At 45.7% G+C, this 27,260-nt stretch overlaps 1 protein-coding gene across 2 annotated transcripts in view; it reads left to right on the forward strand.

Annotated features, from left to right (window-relative positions):
- Positions 1–21,100, forward strand: part of LOC115467077 (zinc finger protein 443-like) — a 60,426-nt gene extending 39,326 nt beyond the window's left edge. For both annotated transcript variants that reach the window (XM_030198756.1, XM_030198758.1), the window contains exon 4: positions 17,639–21,100. In XM_030198756.1, coding sequence (XP_030054616.1) covers positions 17,639–19,683 — 2,045 coding nt within the window. In that variant the 3' untranslated portion in view covers positions 19,684–21,100. The remainder of the gene's footprint in view (positions 1–17,638) is intronic.
- Positions 21,101–27,260: the final 6,160 nt, after the last annotated feature.

The following is a 27,260-nucleotide window of genomic DNA, read 5'->3' on the forward strand; positions in this document are numbered from 1 at the left end:
TTAAGTATTAATCTAATGAAACTAAAGAAGGAACACTGTTGTTATTTGGGAGAATGTAAGGGTTGTTCTTTTTTTTTTTTTTTTGATAATGCTGTTCCTTTTCTGGGTTCTCGAGTTGAACCTTATGAATAAGTTTGTTTCTGGTTTATTTTGGGTTATGATTCAGGAGGGTGGGTGAGGTGCTCCGGGGGAGGGGGAGAATCCCACATGGACCTTTGTCCATCGGGTGTGTTGGACAGTTTAGGGCAGGGGGATTTGTGAAGGGTACATGCATAAGAGGGTGGGAGTTTGACTCTGTTTGAAGGTTTTTTTTTGTGGGGGTGGGGGATTTGGAGGGGGTTTATTTTGTTTTGTTTGAGTGGAGGGGTCGTTCTGGGAGGCGGGATTTGCGCGACTGGTTTCAAGTGTTTATTTGTGGGGTTGTGGTTGGGAGGCCGCTCGCTGGGACAGTCTCCTGACGGCTATGCATCAGTGGATTCTGTTTTCCTTATATTGGGTTAAACTATATGATGGGGTTAAATTGATATCCTGGAATGTTAATGGGGTATCCTCACCTATTAAAAGACAAAAAATTCTGCAAACCCTAAATCGCCATAAAGCAGACATAGGGGCTCATTTTCAAAGCACCTAGACTTACAAAGTTCCATAGGTTACCATGAAACTTTATAAGTCTAAGTGCTTTGAAAATACACCTCATTGTGTTCCTGCAGGAAACTCACCTTTCGGCTGTTGAGCATTTGAAGTTCCAACGCTGGTGGGTGGGTCAGATTGCAGAGTCATCTGCTGTGAATTGTAAATCTGGATGCCTGGTGCTAGTTCGGAGGGGATTGGATTTAGTTATGCATCAGACCTGGAGGGATCCTCAGGGCAGATTTTTGATACTCAAAGCATCCCTTAATAAAAAGCCTTTATTATTATGTAATGTATATGGGCCCAATGTATATGACCATAAATGAGTGCAGGGATTGATACACAAGGTAGCAGACATGATGGACTTGTCAGTTGTTATGGGGGGGTGATTTTAATATGGTACATGAGCCCTTTTTGGATAGATCTCAGGAGGGAGTGAGGGGTGGGGGTTTATCAGATAGGGGTATCCCATTGTTATGTTTGGGTTTGGATCGTCTGGATTTTTGGCAAGCTTTGCATGCTTCAGATCGAGACTACACTCATCTTTCGAGGGCCCATGGCTCGCAGTCCAGAATTGATTATTGGCTTCTTTCCACTGGGTTGTTTTCACAAGTGTTGGAGGCTGGGATTGGCCCCTACAGCATATCAGACCATGCCTTTGTGTGGTGTTCTTTGGAGTTTGGGGACTTTGGAGACCAACAATTTGTTTGGCATTTTCCCCAGAAGTTATATTGAGATCCCCTGTTCAAGGAATAGTTATTGAAGAAGTGGGCAGAGTACCAGTTCCATAACGAGGAGTTTAGGCATCGGCCGATTTTGTACTGGGAGGCAGCTAAAGCTGTATTGCGCGGGGAGGTTTTGGTGTACTCTTCCTTTAAGTGGAAATCTAGAGATAGGGAGATTTTATGATTAGAAAAACAGCTAGCTAAGGTTAGAATTCAGTATGGACAGAGTCCAACGGTCCAAGTTCATAACTCCTTGATAGTGCTTCAGACAACTCTGAACAAATTTCTGCATGAAAGGGCAATGAAATCAGTAAAGTATTATAAATATCAACTCTTCCTCCATGGGAACAAATCCGGAAAGGTCATGTCTAATTTGATTAGTCAGGGGGATCGCATATTATCACTCAGATAGAAAAGGAAGATGGTTCGTTAGTACGTACTGATCGGGAAATAGCAACAATCTTTTGTCAATATTATCTACAGTTGTATGGACACCCGCAGGAGTTGCCTATGGAGGGAGATTTATACTTGGAGAACTTGGACTTACCAGGGTTGAATGAGAGGGAAGTAAACAAACTTAGCATGCCCATAATAGAAGTAGATGTGGCTCTGGTAATTCAGCAGAGTGCTTTATTTAAAGCCCCAGGTCCAGATGGCTTTAGAGCTGAATTTTATAAGCTTTTATTTCCTTCAATTCTTTCAACTTTGCAATCTTACTTTGCGCAGTTCATGGTGGAGGGGGAACCCTTTCGCAGTCACTCCAATTGATTCAGATAATGTTGTTGCTAAAACCTGGGAGGGATCCGGTAAGGCCTTCTTTGTATAGGCCCATCTCCCTTTTGAACACGGAAACCAAATTATTTGCGAAAATCCTAGCCAATCGGTTGTCTAAGGTGCTCCCGAAGTTGATCTCGGAACAGCAAGTAGGGTTTGTTAAAGGGCGCACAGTAACAAACAATATGCATAAACTTCTCATTTCTGTGGAGCGAGTGGAAAAGGTAGCTGCTCCATCCTTGTTGGTTAGCTTTGACGCAGAGAATGCATTTGATCGGGTCTACTGTGAGTTTCTGTTTACAGTCCTGCGAAGGTATGGGTTTTCGAGTTTCTTTTTGGAGGCGCTTCAAGCGCTTTATAGCTCCCCTCGTGCAAGGATCCAGGTAAATGCCGCTCTATCTTCGGAGTTCGAGATACACCGAGGCACTAGGCAGGGCTGCCCCTTGTTGCCCATGCTTTTTGTATTATCATTGGACCCCTTGCTCAGGGATATTATGGGAAACCTTAACATTAAGGGTGTAAGAATAGGTCCTCATGTATTCAAGATCTCAGCGTTTGCGGATGACCTATTGGTGCATGTTGTGGAGCCTCAGACCTCATTAGAGACGTTAATGGAGTGTTTTGTAGAATATGGCGACTTTTCGGGTTTCAGTTTGAATTTAGATAAATCTATTGCGATGCCTACTAGGTCATCTGTTCGAGAGAATTGGGTGGGCCCCTTTCCATTACAATGGGAATCTACTTCGTTTCGGTATCTAGGTATTCAGTTGCCACACTGCACAGGGATGCTTTATAAAGCAAATATAACAGTTTTGTTGGATCGTTGTAAGACCGTTCTGTCTAAATGACAACACTTTCCTCTTTCCATACATGGTAGAATTCAGTTATTTCCTATGGTACTAATCCCGAAATGGTTGTATGTCCTCCAAATAATACCAATTAAGTTGTTAAAATGGGACCTTAAGGCCTTACATGCCTTACATAGGATGCTGTCTTATTTTGCTGGGGGGGGGGGGGGGGGGGCAGAAACCGAGGATGCCTTCCAAGCAGTTAATTGGCTCTTGGAAATATGGAGGTCTGGGTCTCCCCAACTTATCATTGTATAATTATGCATGCTTGCTTCGTCATTTGAGGGATTGGGTTTTGGAAGAACAAGGCTACACTCCAAGAGAATATGAGGCGGCGTTTTACTCTCCATGGCATGTTAACTTTCTTTTGCATTGCCCCTCGAGTTCCCTCCCGCCTTGGTTGAGACATAGTGTGTTACTTCAATCGCTGCGTCTGACTTGGCGGTTCATGACTTTGCAGCTAGGAGGGCGGCCTGATATTTGAGACCAGCTTCCGACTGGAGGAAATATGCCATTTTCTCCGGGGAGGGAGAACACTAGCTTCTGTCATGTTCCCTGTTTATGCAAGGTATGGGCATCTGAGGATACAGCGTCCGTCTTGGATTTGGGCATCTCCAGGATAGAGCGGCCATCTTAGAAGTGGGCACCTTAGGTTGGGGCAGCCATCTTGGAGCTGAGCAGCCTCAGGAAGGAAGCCCATATTTGGGCTTGAGGGTTTCTCCGGTGGGGGCAGCCATCTTGAAGACAGCTGTGCATGTTTGGGCTTGATTCCAGTCCTATTTAATGCCCTGCCTCCAGCCCTTCCACGCTTCGGCTTCTATTCAGTTCTCTGGGTAGTTGCAGTGCTTCTGGTTCTTCCACGGTTTGCTGCCTGGTATTGACCTTTGCCTGATTCTGGATTTGCTTCTGTTTTGCTGCCTGGTATTGACCATTGCCTGTTCCTGGATCTGCTACTGCCTGCTGCCTGGTATTGACCATTGCCTGTTCCTGGATCTGCTACTGCCTGCTGCCTGGTATTGACCATTGCCTGTTCCTGGATCTGCTACTGCCTGCTGCCTGGTATTGACCATTGCCTGTTCCTGGATTTGCTACCACTTGCTGCCCGGTTCTGACCTCTGTTGGCTCCTGGTCCTGCCTCTGGCTGTTGCTTGGCCATACCCCGTGGACTTTGCTCTGGACTCAGTTCTCTCTGCTGTTTGCTTCCCGCACCTAGGGGCTCAACCCCTGGGGAACGGAGGTGGACACAGGGGGAACTCGGGGTTGGCCGACAGCTCGGTGAGGGATCCTCCTCCATCGGGCATAAGAGCTCACATCTCCATAGGGCAAGCCTGACAGCTTCACTAGTTGTGCGACCAGGGGAGTTTCTTTGTTGCAGCACGTTTTAGACTCTGAGGGTAGGCTGTTCTCCTGGGCTGCCTTATTAACGAAAGGGGTTGCAGAGATGCGGGATTTGATGGCTTATTTTCAATTACGTCATTATGTACTTTCTTTGGATCAGGAGGTCTTGTTCCGTCCTTGGGTGTAAGTTTACAGGCATTCGTTGATAAATTTCGGGATGGGGTCTATCTGTTTCTGGGTTGCACAAAGCATTGCAGTCGAGCTCTCAACCTCAGACGTATGATGACCTTACTGCTAGGTGGGGTCGGGATTTGGTGAGATCAGGTATTACCATAGAGCCTCTGAAGCTTATCAAATGGATCCCAGAGATCTCAGTGATCATTGAGTTGAGAGAGTGTCAATTTCGGACTCTACATAGGGCATATTTTATTCAAGACCGAATGTTTAAGATAGGGGCAGTAGAGTCCCCGGTCTGTCAGAAATGTCAACAAGGGTCTAACTCATTTATCCATACCTTTTGGGAATGCCGGAAGGTGAAGGCTTTTTGGAGAGCTGTTTTAAATTATTTGGGGAGGCTATTGGGCTGCGACTTACCGTTTTCTCCTGCAGCTGTATTATTGGATAATTATGAAATCTTTCGCATCCGCAATCAGGCACAAATTCTGTTTCTCCGGAAAGCTGGGGTTCTGGGCAAGAAAGTGATCCTTGGGGTTTGGGTTGGGGAGGTAGCGCAATCTTTTTGGACATGGAGAAATTGATTGCATGCCCTGATGCTTCTAGAGCGCCAATATGCTAGGCAAACCCCTAAAAGATTAAAGGTTTTTCATCCAGTATGGGATGTATATGTTGAGTCCCTTCCACATAGGGCCAGCAGTCTGCTCTTGAATTCTCTTTAGCTTGATGGCTGACTTGGTGAGGGTCGAGATGCTCTGTTACAGGGTCAGGAGTGTTGGAGTCTGCCGGGTGGGTAGGCCTTAGTCGCGCGGGTCCCGTCCTGGTTGGAACCCCTCCCTCTCCCCTTATTTTTGTTCTTTTTCTTTTTCATTTCTGGTGAGCTGAAGGGGAGGTTGGGGGGTTTGAATTGTTCGTTTTAAAAACTTGATGATGGTCTTCAGTTGGTAATAATTGTTGAAGTTTCTCAAATTGATTGTATGTAATCAGATGTTATGCTATTTACCGTTTGGTTTGTATTGAATGTGTCATCAATAAAAATTGTTGAATAATAAAAAAATAAAATTGAGTTTCCAGTAAGAAAATGGAGTTTAAAGTGGGGTAAACGTTTTTCCACAGGCTTATCCATCTTCTTTATCTACTCTATTTCTTAAAGCCTCAAAGGTGATCACTTATCAAACAAAACAGTTTTAATCATCCTGCCTATGAATTAGAGAATTCAATGAAGATTTTTCAATAATGGAGTCACATGGTCATGAAAATCGTGCCCAAAAACAGATGAGCTGTTGTGTTCTTATCATTTGCAACTGTTGTAATTGTCTATAGCAAGTTACGAGATAAGATTATTAAAGTATTTCAGGGCTTCACAAATCCTGGGCAGCAGAACAACATGGTACCTAGGAATTGCACCTGGTACCCATGATTTCATGCCCCCAAATGTTCTTTCACAGAGCTGTCTCACAAACAGCATGTCTCCTACAAGTACTGTGATTAGGCTCTATGTAAGCGTGAGCCACATGGTGCAGGAAGTTTGGGAAGTCTTATGGGCTCTGACAACAATGAGATCAGCCTGAATTTCCTGCACCATGTGGCTCAATCTTATAGACAGCCGCATCACACTACAGACTTGGGAGATGCACTGTTACTGAGGCAGCTTTGCAAATAGCAAAGTAAGGGATCAGATGGCAGACTCCCAAACAAATTAGTTGCCTAGGAGTGACAGATAAGAAAATGAGAAAGCAAGAGAATCTGGGTGAAGGCTGGGAGGAGAGGGGTTGAGAGAGTCTGTGGGTAAAGGCTTGGAGAGACTGGTGGGGACCCAGGCCATGTTAATAGGTGAAACAGAGGCAATTGATTCTTCGGTGAAGCTCATCAGCAACATGTTAAGGTCGTGTTACAACGTTTAAGAGAATATGTCAAGCTGGAGAAGTGCGAATTCCATCAGTCTGAACTACCCTTCCTGGGGTATATCATCTCCAACCAAGGATTGCGGATGGATCCTGGGAAACTAACCGCCATCTTGCGGTGGCAGCGGCCTTCGGGGCGTAAGGCGCTGCAACGTTTTTTGGGATTCGCAAACTATTATAGGCAGTTCATTCTAAATTACTCTTCCCTGACTGCCCCTCTTACTGCCTTGACAAGAAAGAGTGCGGATGCTCGGAACTGGCCCCCAGAAGTGTGCAGAGCATTCGAGAACCTGAAGCAGGCCTTTGTCAGAGCACATGTGTTATGACACCCCGATCCAACTGAAAAGTTTTTTGTGGAGGTGGATGCCTCATCGGTGGGCACTGGAGCTGTGTTGTCACAAGCCCACTCGGGTGGGAAACTCCTTCCCTGCGCCTTCTTCTCGAAGAACTACACTCCGGCTGAGAAGAATTATGCTATAGGAGACCAGGAGTTGTTAGCCATTAAACTTGCTTTGGAGGAGTGGCGATATCTCTTAGAAGGGGCGCAAGAACCCTTCACGGTTTTTACTGACCACAAGAATGTAGTTTACTTGCGGGAAGCGCAGAGGTTGAACCCCGACAGGCTCACTGGGCACTATTCTTCTCCCACTTCAATTTCATCTTGACCTATCGTCCAGCCGCGAAAAATACGAAGGCAGATGCGCTCTCCCGGTCAATGGAGTCTGATCTGTAGGAGGAACCCCCGCAACATATAATCGAGCCTGTTGTGATCATTTCAGCTATGACGCTTGCCATCCCTCCAGGTATGACCTTTGTTTCTCCCCGGTGGAGGGAAAGGATACTTCAGTGGGGCCATGCTTCGCGTATGACTGGACATCCAGGTGTCCAGGGGACTAAACGCTTTATTGCTCAGAAGTATTGGTGGCCTACGCTGGACCCCGATGTACAAGAATTTGTTGCTGCTTGTCTGGAATGTGCCCAGCATAAAGCTGATCGTCGGAAACCCCAGGCTTTCCTCATGCCATTATCGATTCCCAAGAAACCTTGGACTCACATAGCCATGGATTTCATCACGGATCTCCCTGACTCGGAGGGGCATACCACCATTTGGGTGGTGGTAGATCGTTTTTCCAAGATGGCCAACTTTGTGCCCTTATCCGGGCTCCCCTCGGCAGTGAGTCTAGCTCAGTATTTTATCCAGTGGATTTTTCGACTGCACGGCCTACCGGAGTCCATCACGTCTGACCGTAGAGTACAATTTGTGTCCAAATTTTGGTGAGCCCTGAATCAGGCTCTAGGGGTAAAGTTAAATTTCTCGTCTGGTTATCACCCTCAATCCAGTGGCCAAACTGAGCGCACTAATCAATGTTTGAAGCAGTTTCTTAGACTGTATGTTTCTGACCATCAGGATGACTGGAGTCAATTACTTCCTTGGGCGGAATTTGCTTATAACTATAAAGCGAACTCAGCCACAGGGACCTCTCCATTCTACATAGTTTATGGACGAACTCCTCGCATACCTTTCCCGTTGAAGATTAGCCCCGATGTGCCCGCAGCTACTACGGCAGTTGCCTCCTTCCAGTCTATCTGGTCAGATGCCCGGAAAACCCTTCAACTAACATCTACGCGTTTGAAACCAAGCAGACAAAGATCAGAGAGCGGGACCTCAGGTCCAACCAGGCGATCTAGTTTGGTTGTCCACCTGTAATCTGCGCTTGAAGACCCCTTTGTCTCGGTTCGCGCCTCGATTTGTGGGTCCTTACCCCATTCTAAGGCGGATCAATCCAGTGTGTTACCAGTTGAAGCTACCACCCACCCTTCAAGTGCATAACTCCTTCCATGTTTCCTTGTTGAAACCGGTGATTCTTAGGAAAGGATCTTTGCCCCTTCTACACTCTTCCCCCGCAGTCTCCCTTTCTCAGGAAGAATATGAGGTCTGAAAGATTCTGGATGCCAAGCGCGTCGGGATGCCTTCAATACCTTATTGCATGGAAAGGCTTTAGTTCTGCAGGGAATTCCTGGGAGGATGCTGGTCATGTACATGCCCCAGTGCTGGTGAATCACTTTCACCGTCTCTATCCTCATAAGCCTAGACCACGAGCCCAAGGGAAGGGGAGCCCTTGAGGGGGAGGTGATGTTAGGTTTCTGCTATGTTTCTGCTAACAGGCTTAGGAGAGGCTGGAACCCACTCCGCTAGGCTAGGGAGGGGCTGGTATCTCTCTGCTAGAGTAGCTGGGTGGGACTTGGAATCAGGAGCTATTTGTACCTGCAGTTTTCAGGTAAGCACTGCTCTAGCTAGTATTCTTCTGCTGTGGCCTCTTCTCTTATTTCTTCTAGAGCTGTTGCTCAGTGCACTAGAGGAATCTGTTTCCTTCTCTTTTGTGTTCTTTGGGGCTGGCCTGTCAGCACCTTCTTCTGTGTTCCATTTTGTATTTGCTTTTCTCAGCATGGGATTAATTTGCCTTTCCCTGCAGCTGGGCTGGAGCAGTGCGTGCAGTCTGTGTTGTGTCATCGTATTTGTTTTAGTTCTGACTGTTGTAGTTCCACCTCTTTTTCTGAGGTTAGTGTGCTCTGTTAACCCCTCACTCTCTGTGTCTAGCTGTGTGGGTTAGTGGGACCTTTAGTCAGGGCTTTTTTTGAGGGGGTGCTTGGGGGTACTGAGTACCGGCACCTTTTTCATTGTCTGCTAAAATTGACTCATGGTCCCCAAGTTATAGTAAAAGAGCTCAGGCTCTACACACCAATTCTGCCTTTTCATAGATTCTGTGACTGGTTGCAAGGGGCCTGGCTATTGTGGGGTGGGTCCCTCAGTGATCACCCCACCCCTGAAGGGTGGTCTGGCATTTGAGTACCGGCACCTTTTTTGCTAGAAAACACGCACTGCCTTTAGTCTTTGCTCTTGCCAGGACTTCTTTTGCTTGGTTTTCTGTAGTGCTGGTTTCTGCCTGGTCTGTCTGGTTCAGCTTCACCTGTTATAACTGTTCTCCGAGGACAAGCAGGCTGCTTGTTCTCACGACTGGGTTGACATCCACGGCAGCCCCTCGAACCGGAAGAAAAATCTCACGGGAGGTCCCGCACGCGGGGTACGCCCACCGCGCATGCGTGGCCGTCTTCCCACCCGTGTGCGACCGCTCCTGCTCAGTTTTCTATTTTTCCACGCTGGAGAGAGACGCAGATTCGTCCCTCTCCGGGTCAGCCCCGGAAAACCGTTTCGCGGCCTAGTCCGCTGTTTCTTTTACTTTTACGCGCGTTCACGCGCCCCCTTTTTTTTCTTCGTTAAAAAAAATTCCTTATCGTTGTTTTCTTTTTGTTTCGCTTCATCACGGCCTTGTGGCCGCGCGTCCAATTTCTTCTTTTGCTTGTGGTGTTGTACTTTTACCGCCACCATTGACGGTTTTGACTTCACCGACGCGATTTTTCCATCTATGTCCTCGAAGGTCCCAAGAGGATTCAAAAAGTGTGGTCGGTGCGGCCGGCAGATCTCGCAGACCAATCCTCACGCTTGGTGTCTCCAGTGCCTCGGTCCGGAGCATAATTACAAGGTGTGCACCTTGTGTCTCGGCTTGAAAAAGCGGATGAAGGTGGCGAGGCAAGTTCTTTGGGACCGTCTTTTCGGAACTTGCACCAGCCTGTCGACGGCATCGGTGTCGACGGCTGGGACTTCGGTATCGGTACCGATGTTGAAGACTTTGACGCCGAGCATGGCATCGACCCCAGGAGTACAGGTTCCCTTGGCCCGACGACCTGCCATTGATGGCGGCGGTGAACGGCCGAGTGGGCAATCCGCCTCGGCTGGTCCTGCCGCCCAGGGCCATCGGGACCGAACCCTGTTGGATCTGACCCCCAGAGGGTGCGGGGACTCCACCTCCTCCTCGTCCATGCCGCGGAGCGCCGATAACGGGCATCGGAAGAAGCTTGCGAAGAAGCACCGTCATCGGTCGCCCACGGCGCATGGCACGGGCAGCTCAGGGACGTAGAGAGAAGATTCGATCCCTAAGAAGCGCCCACGCCGAGAGGAGCTCCCCCTCTATTGAAGAGGTGTCTGTGCAGGTCGTCGGGTTCCCCAGTACCGTCTCCTGGACCCGGACAGCTTCGAGCACCGACGCCTGCACCGGCTCCCCAGCCTCTCCCGACAGCGGCCCTTGGCGAGTGCCTCCGAGCCATCCTCCCGGGTATCCTGGAGGGGCTGATGCGCCAGGCCCTGCCGGCACCGGGGGTGCTTGCGCCCGCGGTGACGTTGATGGAAGCGCCGGCTGGCTCTGGCCCTGTGATGCGGACTTCGACACCGGTGCCGTTTGCGGCACCAGTCTCGATCGCCACTCAGGTGGAATCCCCATCGACGTCGATGGAGGGAGCTTCATCCCCGCCGGCACTGGAGTCCACCTCTCGGCACCATCATCGAGGACGCGGTTCCTCGGGGTCGAGACGGGCCCGGTTGCAGTCTTGAGCTCAGAGAGCTCATGTCCGACACCGAGGAGGAGGCCTCATGGGGGGAAGAGGAGGATCCCAGATATTTCTCCTCCGAGGAGTCTGTGGGTCTTCCCTCCGACCCCACGCCTTCACCGGAGAGGAAGCTCTCGCCTCCAGAGAGCCTCTCCTTTGCCTCGTTTGTCCGGGACATGTCTATTAGCATTCCCTTCCCAGTGGTCACCGTGGATAAGCCGAGAGCTGAGATGCTCGAAGTCCTCAACTATCCATCACCACCTACAGAGTCTTCCACGGTACCGTTGCACAATGTCCTGAAGGAGACACTGCTTCGGAACTGAAGCCCTTATCTAATCCCACCATTCCCAAGAAAGCACAGTCCCAGGATAGAGTCCACACAGACCCGGAGTTGATTAGGCCTCAGCCGCCACATGACTCAGCGGTCGTGGACTCTGCTCTCAAGAGGGCCAGGAGTTCGAGGGATACTGACTCGGCGCCCCCGGGGCGGGAGTCTCGCACTCTGGATTCGTTTGGGAGGAAGGCCTATCATTCTTTCATGCTCGTGACCAGAATCCAGTCATACCAGCTCTATACGAGCATTCACATGCGGAACAATGTGCGGCAACTGGCGGACCTGGTTGACAAGCTCCCGCCGGAGCAGTTCAGGCCTTTTCAGGAGGTGGTCAGGCAGCTGAAGGCGTGCAGAAAGTTCCTGTCCAGGGGTATTTATGACACCTGTGATGTGGCATCCAGAGCCGCGGCCCAGGGTATAGTGATGCGCAGGCTCTCATGGCTGCGTGCCTCTGACCTAGATAACCAGACTCAACAACGGTTGGCGGATGTCCCTTGCCGGGGGAGATAATATTTTCGCTCTCGACAAGCTCTCCCACCGGGCGCGTTCAGCATCCACCTCCACAAGTGGACGTTTTTCCCGGGCCCGGCGGGCTGCACCCTACGCTTACAGCAAGCGTAGGTACAACCAGCCAGCCCAAAGGCCTCCTCAGGCACAGGGACAGTCCCAGCGTGCTCGTTCCCGTCAACAGCATGCGACTAAGCAGGCCCCTGCAGCTCCACAGCAAAAGCAGGGGGCGGGCTTTTGACTGGATCCATGGGAACATAGCTGCCATAAAAGTAGCCGTGCCGGATGGCCTGCCGGACGGGGGGATGTTATCAGTTTTTCACCAAAGGTGGCTTCTCATAACCTCCGACCAGTGGGTTCTCCAAATAGTGCGGTGCGGATACGCCCTGAATTTGATCGCCACCCCACCAAATTGCCCACCGGGAGTTCAATCCTTCAGCTCCCACCACAGACAGGTACTTGCAGAGGAACTCTCCGCCCTTCTCAGCGCCAGTGCGGTCGAGCCCGTGCCACCCGGGCAGGAAGGGCAGGGATTCTATTCCAGGTACTTCCTTGTGGAAAAGAAAACAGGGGGGGATGCGCCCCATCCTAGACTTGAGGCCTGAACAAATATCTGGTGCGAGAAAAGTTCAGGATGCTTTCTTTGGGCACCCTTCTCCCCATGATTCAGAAAGACGATTGGCTATGTTCCCTGGATTTAAAGGATGCTTATACCCACATCCCGATACTGCCAGCTCACAGACAATATCTGCGATTCCGTCTGGGGACACGTCACTTCCAGTATTGTGTGCTGCCCTTTGGGCTTGCCTCTGCGCCACGGATATTCATGAAGTGCCTCATAGTGGTTGCGGTGTACCTTCACAAGCTGAGGGTGCACGTGTTCCCGTATCTCGACGATTGGCTGGTGAAGAGCACCTCAGAGGCGGGAGCTCTTCGGTCCATGCAGTGCACTATTCAACTCCTGGAGCTGCTGGGGTTTGTAATAAATTACCCAAAGTCCCATCTCCAGCCAGTCCAATCTCTCGAATTCATAGGAGCTCTGCTGAATTCACAGACGGCTCATGCCTACCTTCCCAAGACGAGGGCTCAGAACTGGTGGCACAGCCGGTGGCGGGAGGCGGGGACAGTGCTGGGCAGACTTATACGGTCAGTGCCAGAGCCGGTGGTGGGAGACAGGGCTGGTGGTTGGGAGGCGGGGATAGTGCTGGGCAGACTTACACGGTCTGTGCCCTGAAAAGGACAGGTACAAATCAAGGTAAGATATACACAAAAAGTAGCACATATGAGTTTATCTTGTTGGGCAGACTGGATGGACCATGCAGGTCTTTTTCTGCCGTCATCTACTATGTTACTATGTTCCTCGCCTCCCAGGCCAGAACGTCCCAGCAGATCACAGTTCGGCAGATGTTGAGACTCCTGGGCCATATGGCCTCTACAGTCCATGTGACTCCCATGGCTCGTCTTCACATGAGATCTGTTCAATGGACCCTAGCTTCCCAGTGGTGCCAGGCCATGGGAAATCTAGAAGATGTTATCCGCCTGCCCATCAGTTGTCGCAATTCGCTGCGCTGGTGGACGATTCGGACCAATTTGACCTTGGGACACCCGTTCCAAATTCCTCAGCCGCAAAAAATGCTGACAACGGATGCATCTCTCCTGGGGTGGGGAGCTCATGTCGATGGGCTCCACACCCAAGGGGTGTGGTCCCTCCAGGAAGCAGATCTTCAGATCAGTCTCCTGGAGCTCCGAGCGGTCTGGAACATGCTGAAGGCTTTCAGAGATCGGCTGTCCTTCCAAATTATCCAAATTCAGACAGACAATCAGGTTGCAATGTACTACATCAACAAGCAGGGGGCACTGGATCTCTCCCCCTGTGTCAGGAGGCCGTCGGGATGTGGCGCTGGACAGTGTTCGCCAAATGCCTAGAAGTTGTAGCAGCGTACTTGCGCAGACTGGGAATATACATGTTTCCGTATCTGGACGATGGGCTAGTCAAGGGGCACCAGTCAGTGCACCTAACTATTTGGATGTTAGACTACTAGGGTTTGTTATAAACTACCCTGAGTCCCACCTTCTCCCAGTATAGTGATTTGAAATTCATCAGAGCTAGGCTTGATACAAAAGCTCAGGCTTTTCTCCTGCAGACAAGAGCGGAGACCTTATCGACTCTGGCCTTGCAAGTCCGAAGCATCAGGCAGATCACAGTTCGGCAGATGTTGAGATTGATGAGCCACATGACCTCAACAGTTTGTCATACCCATGGCACGGCTCCATTTGAGAGTAGTCCAGTGGGCCTTAGCTTCCTAGTGGTCTCAAGTGACTTGGAATCTAATAGATGTTGTCCAGATTTCTCCAGAGTTGACTCATTCTCAGCTGTTGTGGAGAATTCGGACAAATTGTGTGGGACTCCCATTCCAGATTTCACCTCCTTGGTGGAGTGGAGTGGAATGGGTACACATGAATCATTTGTTTACTCTTTCCAAAAATACTAGGATTAGGGGTTAAGTGAGGAAGCTACAAAGTAGTAAATTTAAAACAAATCTGAGAAAACGTTTCTTCACTCAATGTGTAATTCAACTCTGGAATTCGTTGCCAGAAAATGTGGTAAAGGCGGTTAGCTTAGCAGAGTTTAAAAAAGGTTTGGATGGCTTCCTAAAGGAAAAGTCCATAGACCATTATTAAATTGGACTTGGGGAAAATCCACTATTTCTGGAATAAGCAGTATTAAATGTTTTGTACTTTTTGGGGGATCTTGCCAGCTATTTTTGACCTGGATTGGCCATTGTTGGAAACAGGATGCTGGGCTTGATGGACCTTTGGTCTTTTCCAGTATGGCAATACTTATGTACTTATGAAGGTGCTTACAGTGGATGCTGCCAGCCTGGGATGGAGAGCTCATGTGGATGGACTTCACACCCAGAGCACTTGGTCAACTCAGGAAACGGATCTTCACATCAACTTCCTCAAGCTCAGGGCCATTTGGAATGCTGTAAAGGCTTTCAAAGATTGGCTGCAGAGCTAAATTATCCTGATTTGAACAGACAACCAGGTTGCAATCTTTTATGTGAATAAGCAGGGGGGCACGGGATCCTACCCCTTATGTCAGGAAACGGGATGAGGGAGTGGGCCTTCCTAAATGGGATGGAGCTTCGAGCCACGTATCTACCAGGAAATAACTGCCTTGTGGACAGACTGAGCAGGATTCTGCAGCCACATGAGTGGTCTCTCAATATGGGTATAGCCCACAAGATTTTCTGAGAGTGGGGCATCCCCTTGGTGGATCTTTTAGTTGCTCATCTCAACCACAAGGTTCCTCTGTTCTGCTCCAAGCTGAGATTACATGCAGCCTAGCATCAGATGCCTTTCTCTTGCATTTGGGGAAAGGTCTGCTGTATGTGTATCCTCCAGTTCCTCTCATAGAGACTTTGATGAAACTCCAGCAGGATAGTGGAACTGTGTTCCCAGTTGCGCCTTACTGTCTGAGGCAGATCTGGTTCCCACTACTTCTGGAGATATCCTCCGAAGGCCCATGGAGATTGGAGTGTTTTCCAACTTTTATCATGCAGAACCAGGGGTCTCTTCTGCATCCCATCCTCCATCCCTGACCCTCACGGCTTGAATGTTGAGGGCGTAGAATTTGAATCCTTGGGTCTGTGGAGGATGTCTCCCGCATCTTGCTGGCTTCCAGGAAAGACTACTAAGAGGTGCTACTCTCTTAAGTAGAGGAGGTTTACTGTCTGGTGTGAGGGCGAATGAAGCCTTAGATCCCCTCACCCGCCCTACGCAAAAATTTCTACACTTTTCTGAGTCTGGTTTGAAGACCACTTCTTTAAGGATTCATCATGGTGCAATTAGTGCTTTTCACTGTGTAGGAGTTAAGCTCATCTCTGTACAGCCTTTAGTTGGTTCATTTTATTAACAAAACTCTGTGTTAAACTTCCAACAGTGTCATGGGATCTCAGCATTGTTCTCGCCCAGCTGATGAAAGGTCCTTTTGAGCCACTTAATTCCTCTCATTTGAAGTATTTGACTTTGGAAGGTTGTGTTTCTGGGGTGGCAGTCACTTCAACTCGCAGTATTAGTAAGCTTCAGACCCTATAGCTGATCCACCTTATACTAAGTTTCATCACAATAGAGTAGTTCTCTGCACGCGCCCTAGGTTCCTCCTTAAGGTAGTGTTGGAGTTCATCTTCAATCGTTCTTCCATCATTTTCCCCAAAACCACATATCCATCCTGGTGAGAGTGTGCTGCATACCTTGGACTGCAAGCAAACCTTAGCCTTCTATTTGGAGCGGACTAAAGCCCATAGACATTCCACCCAGCTTTTTGTTTCTTGTAACCCAAACAGGATGGGGGCTGCCACCAGCAAACGCAGAATTTGCAATTGGCTAGCAGATTGCATCTTCTTTACATATGGGCTGATTCTAAAGGGTCATGTCAAGGCTCATAATGTCAGAGCCATAGCTACATCAGTATCTCACTTCAGATCAGCCTCCATAGAGGAGATTTGCAAAGCTGCGACGTGGTCATCTGTCCACACAGTCACATCATAATACTGCCTTGAGAAAAATACCTGACGTTACAGCAGGGTTTGCTCAGACAGTTCTGCAGAATTTGTTTGGTGTCTAGAATCCAACCACCCTCCTAGGCCCAGTTCAGTTCTGTTCAGTCTGCACATACACAACTAGTATATAACTAGATTCATGTTGATTGAATTCCAGGTATTGATATTTTCAGACCCTATTGTCCTAGCATTGTTGTTTTCGGTGAGCCTAGTAGCTAGGGATTCCCATCTGTGAGAATACAATGGCCTGCTTCTCCTCGGAGAAAGCGAAGTTGCTCTCCTGTAGCAGGTGTTCTCTGAGGACAGCGGGCCGAATATTCTCACATAACCCTCCCACTTCCCCTTAGAGTTATATTCTTTAACTTATATACATGACTGAGGGACCTACACTCGCACGTTGGGCGGGAAGGCACCTACGTGTTCGCGGAAGTACACGGCTAGAAAGTTCTACACATAGCTTCTGCACTGGGCTGTGTCAGATGCCATCACCCAACTGTGAGAATACTTGTCCTCGGAGAACACCTGCTACAGGTGAGTAACTTTGTTATATCAAGGAACTAGAAAAAGACCTTAATAAAGGCAATTTCATTTTATGAAGTATTAGTGCATAGTAAGGGAGAAGACACTATATTGTACTAGTTGATTAAAAAAAATAAATATCTTGGAGGTTTGGGGCTATACATGGAGGGATAAAACTGGACTGGTCTGCATCTATCTGAAAGGGGGAACCAAAATGTGTTATGAACAGTTCAGGTCATACACTGATCTGAAAATCCATGTTAGCTGGCTATAAATTTATCATTGATTTTCCTCTGTCTAGATACCAGCAAACTTCCTCCTTCTCACTTGAACTTTTAAAAACTTTATTAGAAAAATTGAGGCCCAGAGCTCCCTCCCTCCTGCCCAAACTGCAAATCCAGGAGTACTTGTCCCTTTCCACAATCCCCTTCCCTTTTGGCCCAAACGTTTGCCCAGTTCTCTCGATTTACCTGTTCCACTGGATTAAAAAAAAAACACTTGGGGACTGACCTCTCACCCATACCACCATACTTAAACAGAATTCCCCTCTGGTCACCCAGAAACACACCAGAACCAACCAAAACTGAGCCAAGAGAACACTGCTTTGTTGTGCTGATTAGATGGATCTTATGGTTCCTTTCTTCCATCATATTATATATTTAACTTTTTGTACGTTTGCAAATGGGAGTCCAGCTAGATGGTTTAGAGTGGGATGCTACTTTTCACATGAGACGGGACTGAACTTGATCATTCTTGTTGCTTGCAGTCTTGATCATTGGCAGTGACATTTGTTTCACAGTTTAAGTATGAGAGCTAATTCTGAATTGTGCTATAAAGAGTCATTCTGAAATCCTTTTTTTACCTTTTCCTTTTTTAGATGCTGCTGCTTTAGATTTGAGGAAGGCAAGCAATAAGACTTGTTCTGAATATCACAACACTGTTGACAATCAGAAGATGTTGAAAGGCCTGGAACATTTCAGAATCGGTTCTGCGCCTATGGATAGCAGTGTTCCCTGCTCTGCCCCAAACCAGCCCTTAAAAAATATAGGGAGGTTTGCTGAATGCCATAAAGAAGAGATTTCCACTCTTCCCTTAGCACTTCAGGGAAATGCTCCTATACTTTGCAGCACAAGGGAAAAGCAAATGTTTCTGAAAAAAAGGCAGCGGAAAGAGAATAAAGTGTCCACTCCTAGTAAGTCAGAGGTTTGTGAGCCATTTGCTGCCAAATTCAGTCCTGGGCAAATGTCCATGAAGCCAGGAAATTTTGGGTGCAAACTTTGTAGTGCCACATTTCAGTATGCAGAGCATCGAAGGAATCACATGGAGTTGGAGCACAAGAACAAGAAGATGTATGTGTGCAGTGTCTGTCAAAGACACTACTCTTTGCTAAATGACCTGAAGTGCCATCTTAAAGCTCACAAGAACATAGCCAAATTGAAAAACAAAAAGTGTAGGAAAGAAAGAAAGATGCGTCAGGAGGAAGAGGTGCCTGAAGACCCCTTCACAATAGAGGAGCCGTGTGGTGGGGTTGATAAGGTCCCAAAGCTCCTTTCCTGCAAAATATGTCTCTTTTCTTCTCAAAGCATTCCACTTTTTGTAGCTCATGCAAAAGAACATAAAGGCACAGTGCAGTATTTCTGTCCACTGTGTGACTACTCTTCAGATTTGCCGTCCTATTTGCTAAATCACATATACTGGCATAAGGGTCAGACACTATACAAGTGTACATATTGCCCATTTAACACAAAATATCTTCAGAGCATGAAGAAGCACAGTTTGAGCCACACAAAAAAGCCACATCCATGCAACATTTGTGATTTGGCATTTATAAGTGTGACAGGGTTACAACGACATATGAATAGCCATGTTGTAGAAAATTCAGGCAATAATAAAAGGTCTGAAAAAAATCATGCCTGTGACCAATGTGGTGTGGTGTTCTACAGTGAAGTGCACCTCTCCTGTCACACGTGCACAAAACTTGAAGCAGCCCAATATGATGCTAAGCTGGCAGGTGTTTGCATGGATGACGAAGATGGAGTGACACAGACCAGCTTACATCATCCTGTTGTCTCACCCAAAAAGTACAAATGCCAGTTGTGCAGCTATACCACACCCTATTTTCATAACCTGCGACAACATTTTAGGGTTCACACCGGGGAAAAACCATACAAATGCAAGCTGTGTGAAAAATTGTTCCGCACTGCGAGCCACTTACACCGGCACGAATATGTACATTTAAAAGTCAGAACTCACAAGCCCAACCAATGCAGTCGTTTCAGCAAGACTTCATCTGGGAACTCTTCTAAACTTTTTGAGTGTGCCTTTAAGTGTAGCAAGTGTGAGTATTCGGCATCCAGTAAGAAGAAATTTGAGAAACATAAAACATCTCACTGTGTCTCTCAGCATACTAAAATTCCCCAATCAACATATTCTTTTCCCACATTGTTCCATTGTGAACTGTGTACTTACATCACATCCATCCTGGGCAACCTTAAGAGACACACACGAATTCATACAGGGGAAAAACCTTATCGATGCAAGCATTGTGACAAGGCATTTCGTACTTCTCATCACTTACAACGACACAAGAGTGTACATCTGACAAAAGATAAAGCCAGAAAACGAGGGGCAGTTTCTGTCAAAATGTACACATGTGTGGAATGTAAATATACCACCTTACATTCAGGGAACTACAAGCAACACTTGAGAATTCACACTGGTGAAAAACCCTACAAGTGTGACCATTGTGATCTTGCATTCCGCACATCTGGCCACCGTAGACGACATGTACTTATTCACTGGAAATCTGAGTACTTGGGTCAAAATAAGCATGACTTCTCCATCCAGAATGCAGACACAGTAAATAAGCACATGAAAACCCACAGGATTAAAAGATTGAAAAACATAAGCAGCACAGCTTGACATTCTCCCAGCTCAAGTCTTTCCAGAAGATTTTATGCAGCACAATTTACAAAGAAAAAAATGAAAAAGCTCATGATATCTTTGGAAATTAATTATCATGTCATAAGCTTGTATCTATAGAGGAATCAGACCGTTCCATTTTTTTGCATTTCTTTTTATTTTTGAGGCCTGATGAAAAAGGAAACATAGCAGCGTTTGGTAGTAGCCATGCTAAGAAATGTACAAAATTGTATCTGTTTTTCAGTTAAATGAAATTTGCAAGTTGCTTATTATTATGGACATGCAGGTTTTAGACTGTGACTGTTCTAAAACCTACCAATATTGCATGATACTAGAAGCCGATAGGCTGGATGTCGACCTCTGTCTCAGAAACCAGCAGGAACTGGAAAACTAGGTCCTGGAAGTTGCATTAAAATTAATTCAAAACAAAGAATATTTGTCTACAACAACTGTCAAAGTATATATTACAAACTGCTTAGTGAGCCTGTACAAAATTATATACTCAAAACGTTGACCAGTGAAATATTTTTTCCCTCTAAAGTTTGAGAGGGTAGGATTTAACCTTGAATAAGATAGAGGCTAGTATACAGAGAGAGGAGGCACCTTTCCTGGTAGCTTATGCCCTTGTGGGTACAGCTGTGGGGCAGGTGTATAACTAAAGATCCTAAACAAGGCACTGTTAGGAAGTGTGCAAAACTGAAAAATACTGTAAACTTCTATAAGATTCCTCATGTAGTGTTGCCAGTCAGCATGTGTCTATTTTTCTTTGTTTTCAATATGGAAAATTGCTGTAAGATATTGAATAGTTTGAACTGATTGATATCTTGGGATATTGATAGAGCTAAAGGGTAGAACACAAAGTGTGTGTTTTCTATTTGGCTTTAGTACAAACACTGCATTTTCACACTCTGCATTACAATTCTTAGTTTTTAGATCAAATGTGTTAAGGCATTTCTCTTCCATTTTAGGGAGAAATGCTTTATATTTCTAATACTTCCATGGTCAGAAATATTTATATGAATAAACAGTGTGGTTATGTTACCTCACTTGTATGCACAGAAGTAAAGGTTAACAAATGAGAACATTAGGTGGATTAAATATGCATTCCTTGACTAGGTTTCAGGAGTTATATTCACTTCATCAGGTCAGTATCACCATGCCCACCATGTGGGCTTTCCTGAGTCCAGGATTGACATTTCTGGAGTTTTCCCTTTCTGAGGTGGGCTCAGTGATCTAAGGAGCTGTCTAATTTTCAGTGGCAGAAATGCATGATATTCTAATCATTTGTGAGCATTTCTGGGGGAAAAAAGTGACTAAAGTAGCAGATCTAAAATGTTGATAATGGCTGGCTGATTTTCATGTCATGGATCCATGGTTGAACTTCTGTAACTTTTATTTTCTATTTTCACATAAAAGGATGGGGTTTGGACTGTTTTATATTACAAATTGTTTGTTCTAACAATTTATTAAAACCTCATTTTTTGTTTCTGGTGACTTTAGTAACCTTTTCCTAGAGATAGTCACATTTACGCACATAAATGTCCTCTTAGAGAATACCAACAAGCAGAAAAGTACACGCCATGTTTTGATGGGGTATACTTTGGTGGTGGGCATGTGCATGGATAGAGTTGTGTAGGCAGAGTGCACAGGTATGTGTGCAAATTAGAGAACTCTATCATTTGCACGTGTTCGTGTTAATATCTGGACATGGCCATTTACACCAATGTTTCAGCCACTTGTGCTAGTATTCTATAAGGAAAAGTACACGCCTACCTTTTCTTAATAGAAAAGGTTTAAAATAGGCACCATAACCAGCACCTATAGTGGTTGCCCTGTTATACAATTACTCTTTTGGTGCCTCGGTGGGGGGGGGGGGGGTGCTACTGGCAAGATTATCTTCCTTTCCTCTCCCAGGAAATAACATTTCCTCTCTGGGTAGTAGGCTGGCAATACTTATCACCTTACTTATATAGGTATTTGTACATATACAAATGCAATTGGCAACTCAGCTGTCTTTTTTGGTCTGTAGCGCCAGTATATAGAGTCCACGTATCTGGTGTCTAAGCCAATCTGGCCTTCTCCCATAGTGTTTCATGGTGAGAGATGTCTGTTAGTCTTGTTTTTTTCCAGCTTATTTTAGTTGAGTTGTGTGGGTGCAGCAGTGATTTGGATCTACTCACCATACGAATTAGTAGTGTTGTACTGCCATTGTTAAATGTATTCTTCATTCTTACCATCGAGTATTAGCTTTTCAGTAGAGTGTACGGCAGTGGTATTTACGCCTTAATCTGGGAAGTCTTTAGGGTCATCAACAGGGTCAGGTTTTCAGGATATCCCATATGAATGTTTGTTTATGGTGGCTGTGGTATGTATGCAAGCTTATCTTGTACATGTTCATTAGGTGTATCCAGAAAATCTCACCCATTTATGGTCCATGAGGGTTGGAAGCAGACACTGCTGGTCTTATGGCCTTAATTAAAAGCTGCCTAAGGCACATTTTTCACAAATGTCATATGTTATTTTACATTCTTCCAGGGCATAACCTGACCCTTCCAATCTTGAAACTTTAAATGTAGACAGTAATAAAAACTACTTAAATGTCCATTATATTTCTTAAGACTTGCTACTGTAATTTAGAGAACAAGCAGTGATTTCCTAGAGTTAATTCATTTTATTATTTTATTTATTTTAAAACACTTTTACCCTGCCTAAAACCAATTGGCTTATAATAAAACTGCAGCTACATGCATAAGCACAGGTTGAACCACACAAAAGCCACATCTATGCAACACTTGTGATTTGGCAGATTATTTTTAGCTATACCCAAACAATAATATTGTTCCTGAACAGCTGAGATTTTTTTTATTCTAAGAAATTGCTTAACCCAATTGTTTCAACTCCCAATCGAACTGAGGATGGATAGGCTGCACTAATAAAGACTCTCTCATTCATAGTCACACTTACATTCCTTTTGCCTAATATGTCTTTTTTTTTCCCCCCCCTTTTTATCTCTAATTTTCTCTCCTACTCCCAGATTATACTTAGTGGTCTAATGGAGCTTTTAAAGTAATTTCTTTAAAATGATGTCTGTTGTAGTCACACTTTGGTTATATTATTTAGCTCATATTTCTGTAGCAAGTTTTACTTGTGAAACTATTTGAAATTTCAATAAAAAAAGAATACTTGAAAAAATAAGTTTTTTTCCCCCTTACTATTTTGTTGTTTCCTAAGAAAAAGCCAAATGATATATTTAGAAAAGTGTGTGTTGTGCCATGAATTCCACAAGCTTTTGGTTTTTCATAACAGCAGTGCCTTTGGGCTTAGAAAATAAGAGAAAAAGAGTTTGTCTTCCAATATTAATATATTCCATAACATCTTGTGTTGGTCTTTAAGCTGCTTTGTAAGGTGTTGGTTCCATTTGTGGTGCACTCAGCAATAATCACAGAAATACTGATGCTAAAAAGCTGTTTCTGAATTTATCTGTAAATAGTATTGTTGCTTCAAACGCCCACAAATACCCTAAGTTGCAGGGACAGTGTTGCATCAAAGTTCTCTTATAAGCAGTACCAAACTGAACAACATAAGAATGGGGTGTTATTTTCAAGTGTGCTGTCTTGTGCTGGAAGGCCTGATATTGGCCCTACTTAAATGCTTTGTAAATTGCCCTTATTTAACTGTTGTGTGTATTGCTATGGGTTTCTGTTTCTCTTTTCAGTTCTACTTGCTGTACTGGGTGTGTTACACATTCTTAAAGAGAAATAAAAAAAATATATATATTATGTTTGTTAATTTGCCATTTGTTTTATTCAATTAGTTTATATCTGGTCTCAGAGTGCTAGGTAATATGTGCCTCCCACATGTACCCATGGTTTTAGAGTGAAAATATCTTTGGAAGCCAGAAGAGAGCCACATGGCTTGGAGCATCTAGCCAAACTTCCTTGCTTCCCCATCTCCAATCTCTGTTGTCTGGCCTGCCTGCCCCAGTCTCTGTCCAGCTGTGTCCTCTCATTCCATTAGCTTCCCAAAATCTGTGTTCGCTTTCTCTCATTTTTCCTGTGTCCTATGCTTGTCCTGGGATCATAGATGCTAGTAAGGTACAAGTTGGTGGCTGGGAACACACTGGTGTTGGTGAAATACATGGCTTGGTGGCGGCTGGAGCCTACGCTTATAGACAAATTGAACGAGTGGCCAGTGCAGGTAGTGCTGTATGAGGCTCACAAGGAGGAAAGGAACCAGTCCTATGAAAGTGTATACAGACTTGGGATGCAGATCCTAGACCTCACGGAAGATACCCCGGATTGTACCGCAGCTCTGCCAGACCACTTTGCCAGTGGTGAGAGGATCCCAGTTTCCTCCTTTTCTGTTCCTTCCAGTCTCTCTGCGGCAGCAGTTGCGGAGAGCAGTGAAGATCGGGCTTCTTTGAGCCTAGTCAATAGAGTAACTCCACTGCGACCTGGAAGCAGTCTACCCGTGACTGAGGTGAGTGGTTCCAGCCCTGTTCAGGTGTGTGGTCCGCTTACATTGGAGGGCCCCCCACTGGTGGTTTTAACTCCCCTGGGACGTTCTGGAGAGCTTCCTTGTGATATGGGGAGGCAGCAACCACAACAGGCTGTGAAAGATATCTTACAGTTTAAGGAGAAGGCTGCTTCATATTTGGAGGTCCAGGATATTGAAAGACCAGGTACTGTGACTTTACAATCGCTCTGAGACGCCATCCAGGGCTTAAATAACTCCTTGCTGAAGTTTTCTTATTTAACATTTGTATCCCACATTTTCCCACCTATTCGCAGGCTCGATGTGGCTTACATAGTACCATAGAGGCGTTCGCCAAGTCTGGTAATGAAACAAATACAGGTGGTATTGTGGTTGAATAAGGAACATGTGTTTCAGTTACAATGGGGATCAAGGAGAGGAAAGATTAGGTAGTGAGAAATTTGTTACAGATTTGACCACTCTTTCTGAAGTTGCGGCTAATTCAGAGAAGCTAGACCAATAGGCAACCAAGTTGAATTCTCTGGAGAATAATGTGCAGCAAATGCAGCAGGTGACTACTGCATTAGTTAATGATAAGTCCTTTAAGCACTGTAAATTGGAGTATCTGGAGAATCAGTTTAGACATTGCAATTTGAGACTTCTTAATTTTCCAAAATCATCTTTGATGGCCCCAATTGATATGTTTAAAAAATATATTATGGAGATATTGAATATACCATCAGAATCACTACCACTGATGAAGCCCAATATTTCTGTGTGGGGAAGAAATTGGATGAGACTAAAGGAGCTGCAGTGAATTTAACATAGACTAAAGGAGCTGCAATGAATGTAACTGATTTTCTGGAATCTTCTGTGGAAGTCATCACACAGTGAACAACTTTGGATGTAACTTTTGTCTTTGAATTTGATTGCAATAATGTTTTTCATCTTTAGACATATGGAGGAATAGTTTTTGGGCTCAAAAATACGTATTTTTCCTGATTTGGCTAAACATTCTCAAAAAGGAACTACCAGGAATTCTTGGCTTTGAAACCTAGGACTTTGGCCCTAGGGGCATTTTTTTTCTTCTACGTTTTCCTTGTAACTATATGATATTTTTTGAGAGTAAGAATTATTTGGGGTTTTTTTAATCTCCAACAACTGTTGACATTTCTTTATGCTAAGGAGGAAATAAAAGTTCAAGTTGGGCTCCCGGTGGAAAATCTATTGTAAAAAAAAAATTCCTGGGTCTAGGATAGAGTTTTCTTTAAGTTGTGGACAAATGTATTTTTTTAACTTTGCTGGATTGTTTCCTGTTTTTTTTTCTTTGCTAATTGTTTCTAATATTACTGCATGGCTTCTAAGTGATTATAAATTAAAATTTAATAAATAAAGTATAAATCCTTTTTAGGGCAAATTTTAAAAGCAAAACTTATGTAGATATTAAAAACATAGTTACAATAAGGCAACTCTGTTAGCAATAATGTGGAAATTCAAAAAAGCAACCAGTAGCATGTTCTACACTTAAATTAGTGCTATAGCGATGCTAATAGTAGTGTATACCACAAGTGATGGTATATAATAACCCAAAATGAAAATTACTACTACTTATCACTTCTATAGCGCTACAAGTCACATGCAGCACTGTATACCATACATAAAAAGACAGTCCCTGCTCAAAGAGCTTACAATCTAAATAAGACAGGTAAACAGACAGAACAACTAAGAGGCAAGGGAATAAAGAGGTGGGGATAAAAGGACAGGGTGTCAGGTTCTCAGGTTCAGAGCCCGCGGGGCCGGGCTCTGGAGCAAACGTGAGCCCTTGGGCTGCTGCCGAGGAGCGACAGCAGCAGGCAAAACCCACCAACCAACACTGGGCAAGCACACCGGCAGGGACTGCAGGCACTGCCCAGCGAACCGGAACACATGGACTGGAATCCCCCAGACTGGAGGACACAGGACTGGAACACACTGGACTGGAACACACTGGACTGGTCCGTACAGCTTCACCTGCACTTAGCTACTAAGCCCCCCAGAAGTTGAGCTCCTGGGTTCGAGTAGCCGACAGGACTTACTGGATACCGGATGACATAGGGACCAGGACTGGAAACAGAAGTGCTCCTAAACCTAAACTAGCAGGAGTGTTCCTAACAGTAAACTGACAAAAGGACTTCCTAAGCCCTATACTAAACAGGAGCTCCTAAGCCCTGCTCAAGAAAGGGACTTCCTAAGCCCTAAACTAACAGAGCAGGGAACTAAACACAAAGCTAACACAGGTGCTACTAAGCACCAAGCTACAAGCAGAGCTCTACACTAATAAGCTAAACACAAAACTACCAAGCTACCTAAGCACTGCTCTAGCAAGCTAGATACAACTAACAAGGTGCTTCCTAAGCACTACTCTGGTAAGCAACCAGAAGAGCTCCTAGCACTAAAAGGGAAGACAGGGGAGCCACAAGGAAAAAAACAGGGAAGCTAACACATAAGCCAAAGGTGCTTCTAAAGCACCAAACACCAACAGCAAAGACTGCAATGCTCCCAATAGCACAAACACCAGAAGTACTTCTAACAGCAAACTCTGCAGTGTTTCTAACAACACCAAACCCTGAAGTACTTCTATCAGCAACAGAGCTTCCAAAGCCCTACACACAGCAATGCTTCCAAAACCAAGAGGGAAAAGCAAGAAAGCTAAACACACAAACACCAGTGCACACTGCACTAACACTAACCTGGACCTTAGCAAAAGCAAGCAGGGAAACTAGACACGAAGTCAGAAGTGCACACTGCACCACCCTACCTAAAGCAAACACCACCGTTGCAAAGGCCCTGAAGGAAACAACACCACTTCCTTATCAAGGCCCTCCCTGATGATGTCACACTCCCTAGCCCCAGGCAACAGCACACTGACCCAGAGAGGCCCAACCCACACCAATGCAAAACCGTGAAACACTTGAAGCCAGTACACCCAAAGAGAGTTAGAGCAACTCAGACTACCCACACAGGTGCAGTATAGTGAAACAATTAGAGCCATGCTGCTGGAAGCTGCCAGCACAGAGAGTCAGAGCCAGCTCAGAAAGGACAGAGAAAAGAAACAGAAGCCAGCT

This window comes from Microcaecilia unicolor, chromosome 3, assembly GCF_901765095.1.
Source record: "Microcaecilia unicolor chromosome 3, aMicUni1.1, whole genome shotgun sequence".
NCBI lineage: Eukaryota > Metazoa > Chordata > Amphibia > Gymnophiona > Siphonopidae > Microcaecilia > Microcaecilia unicolor.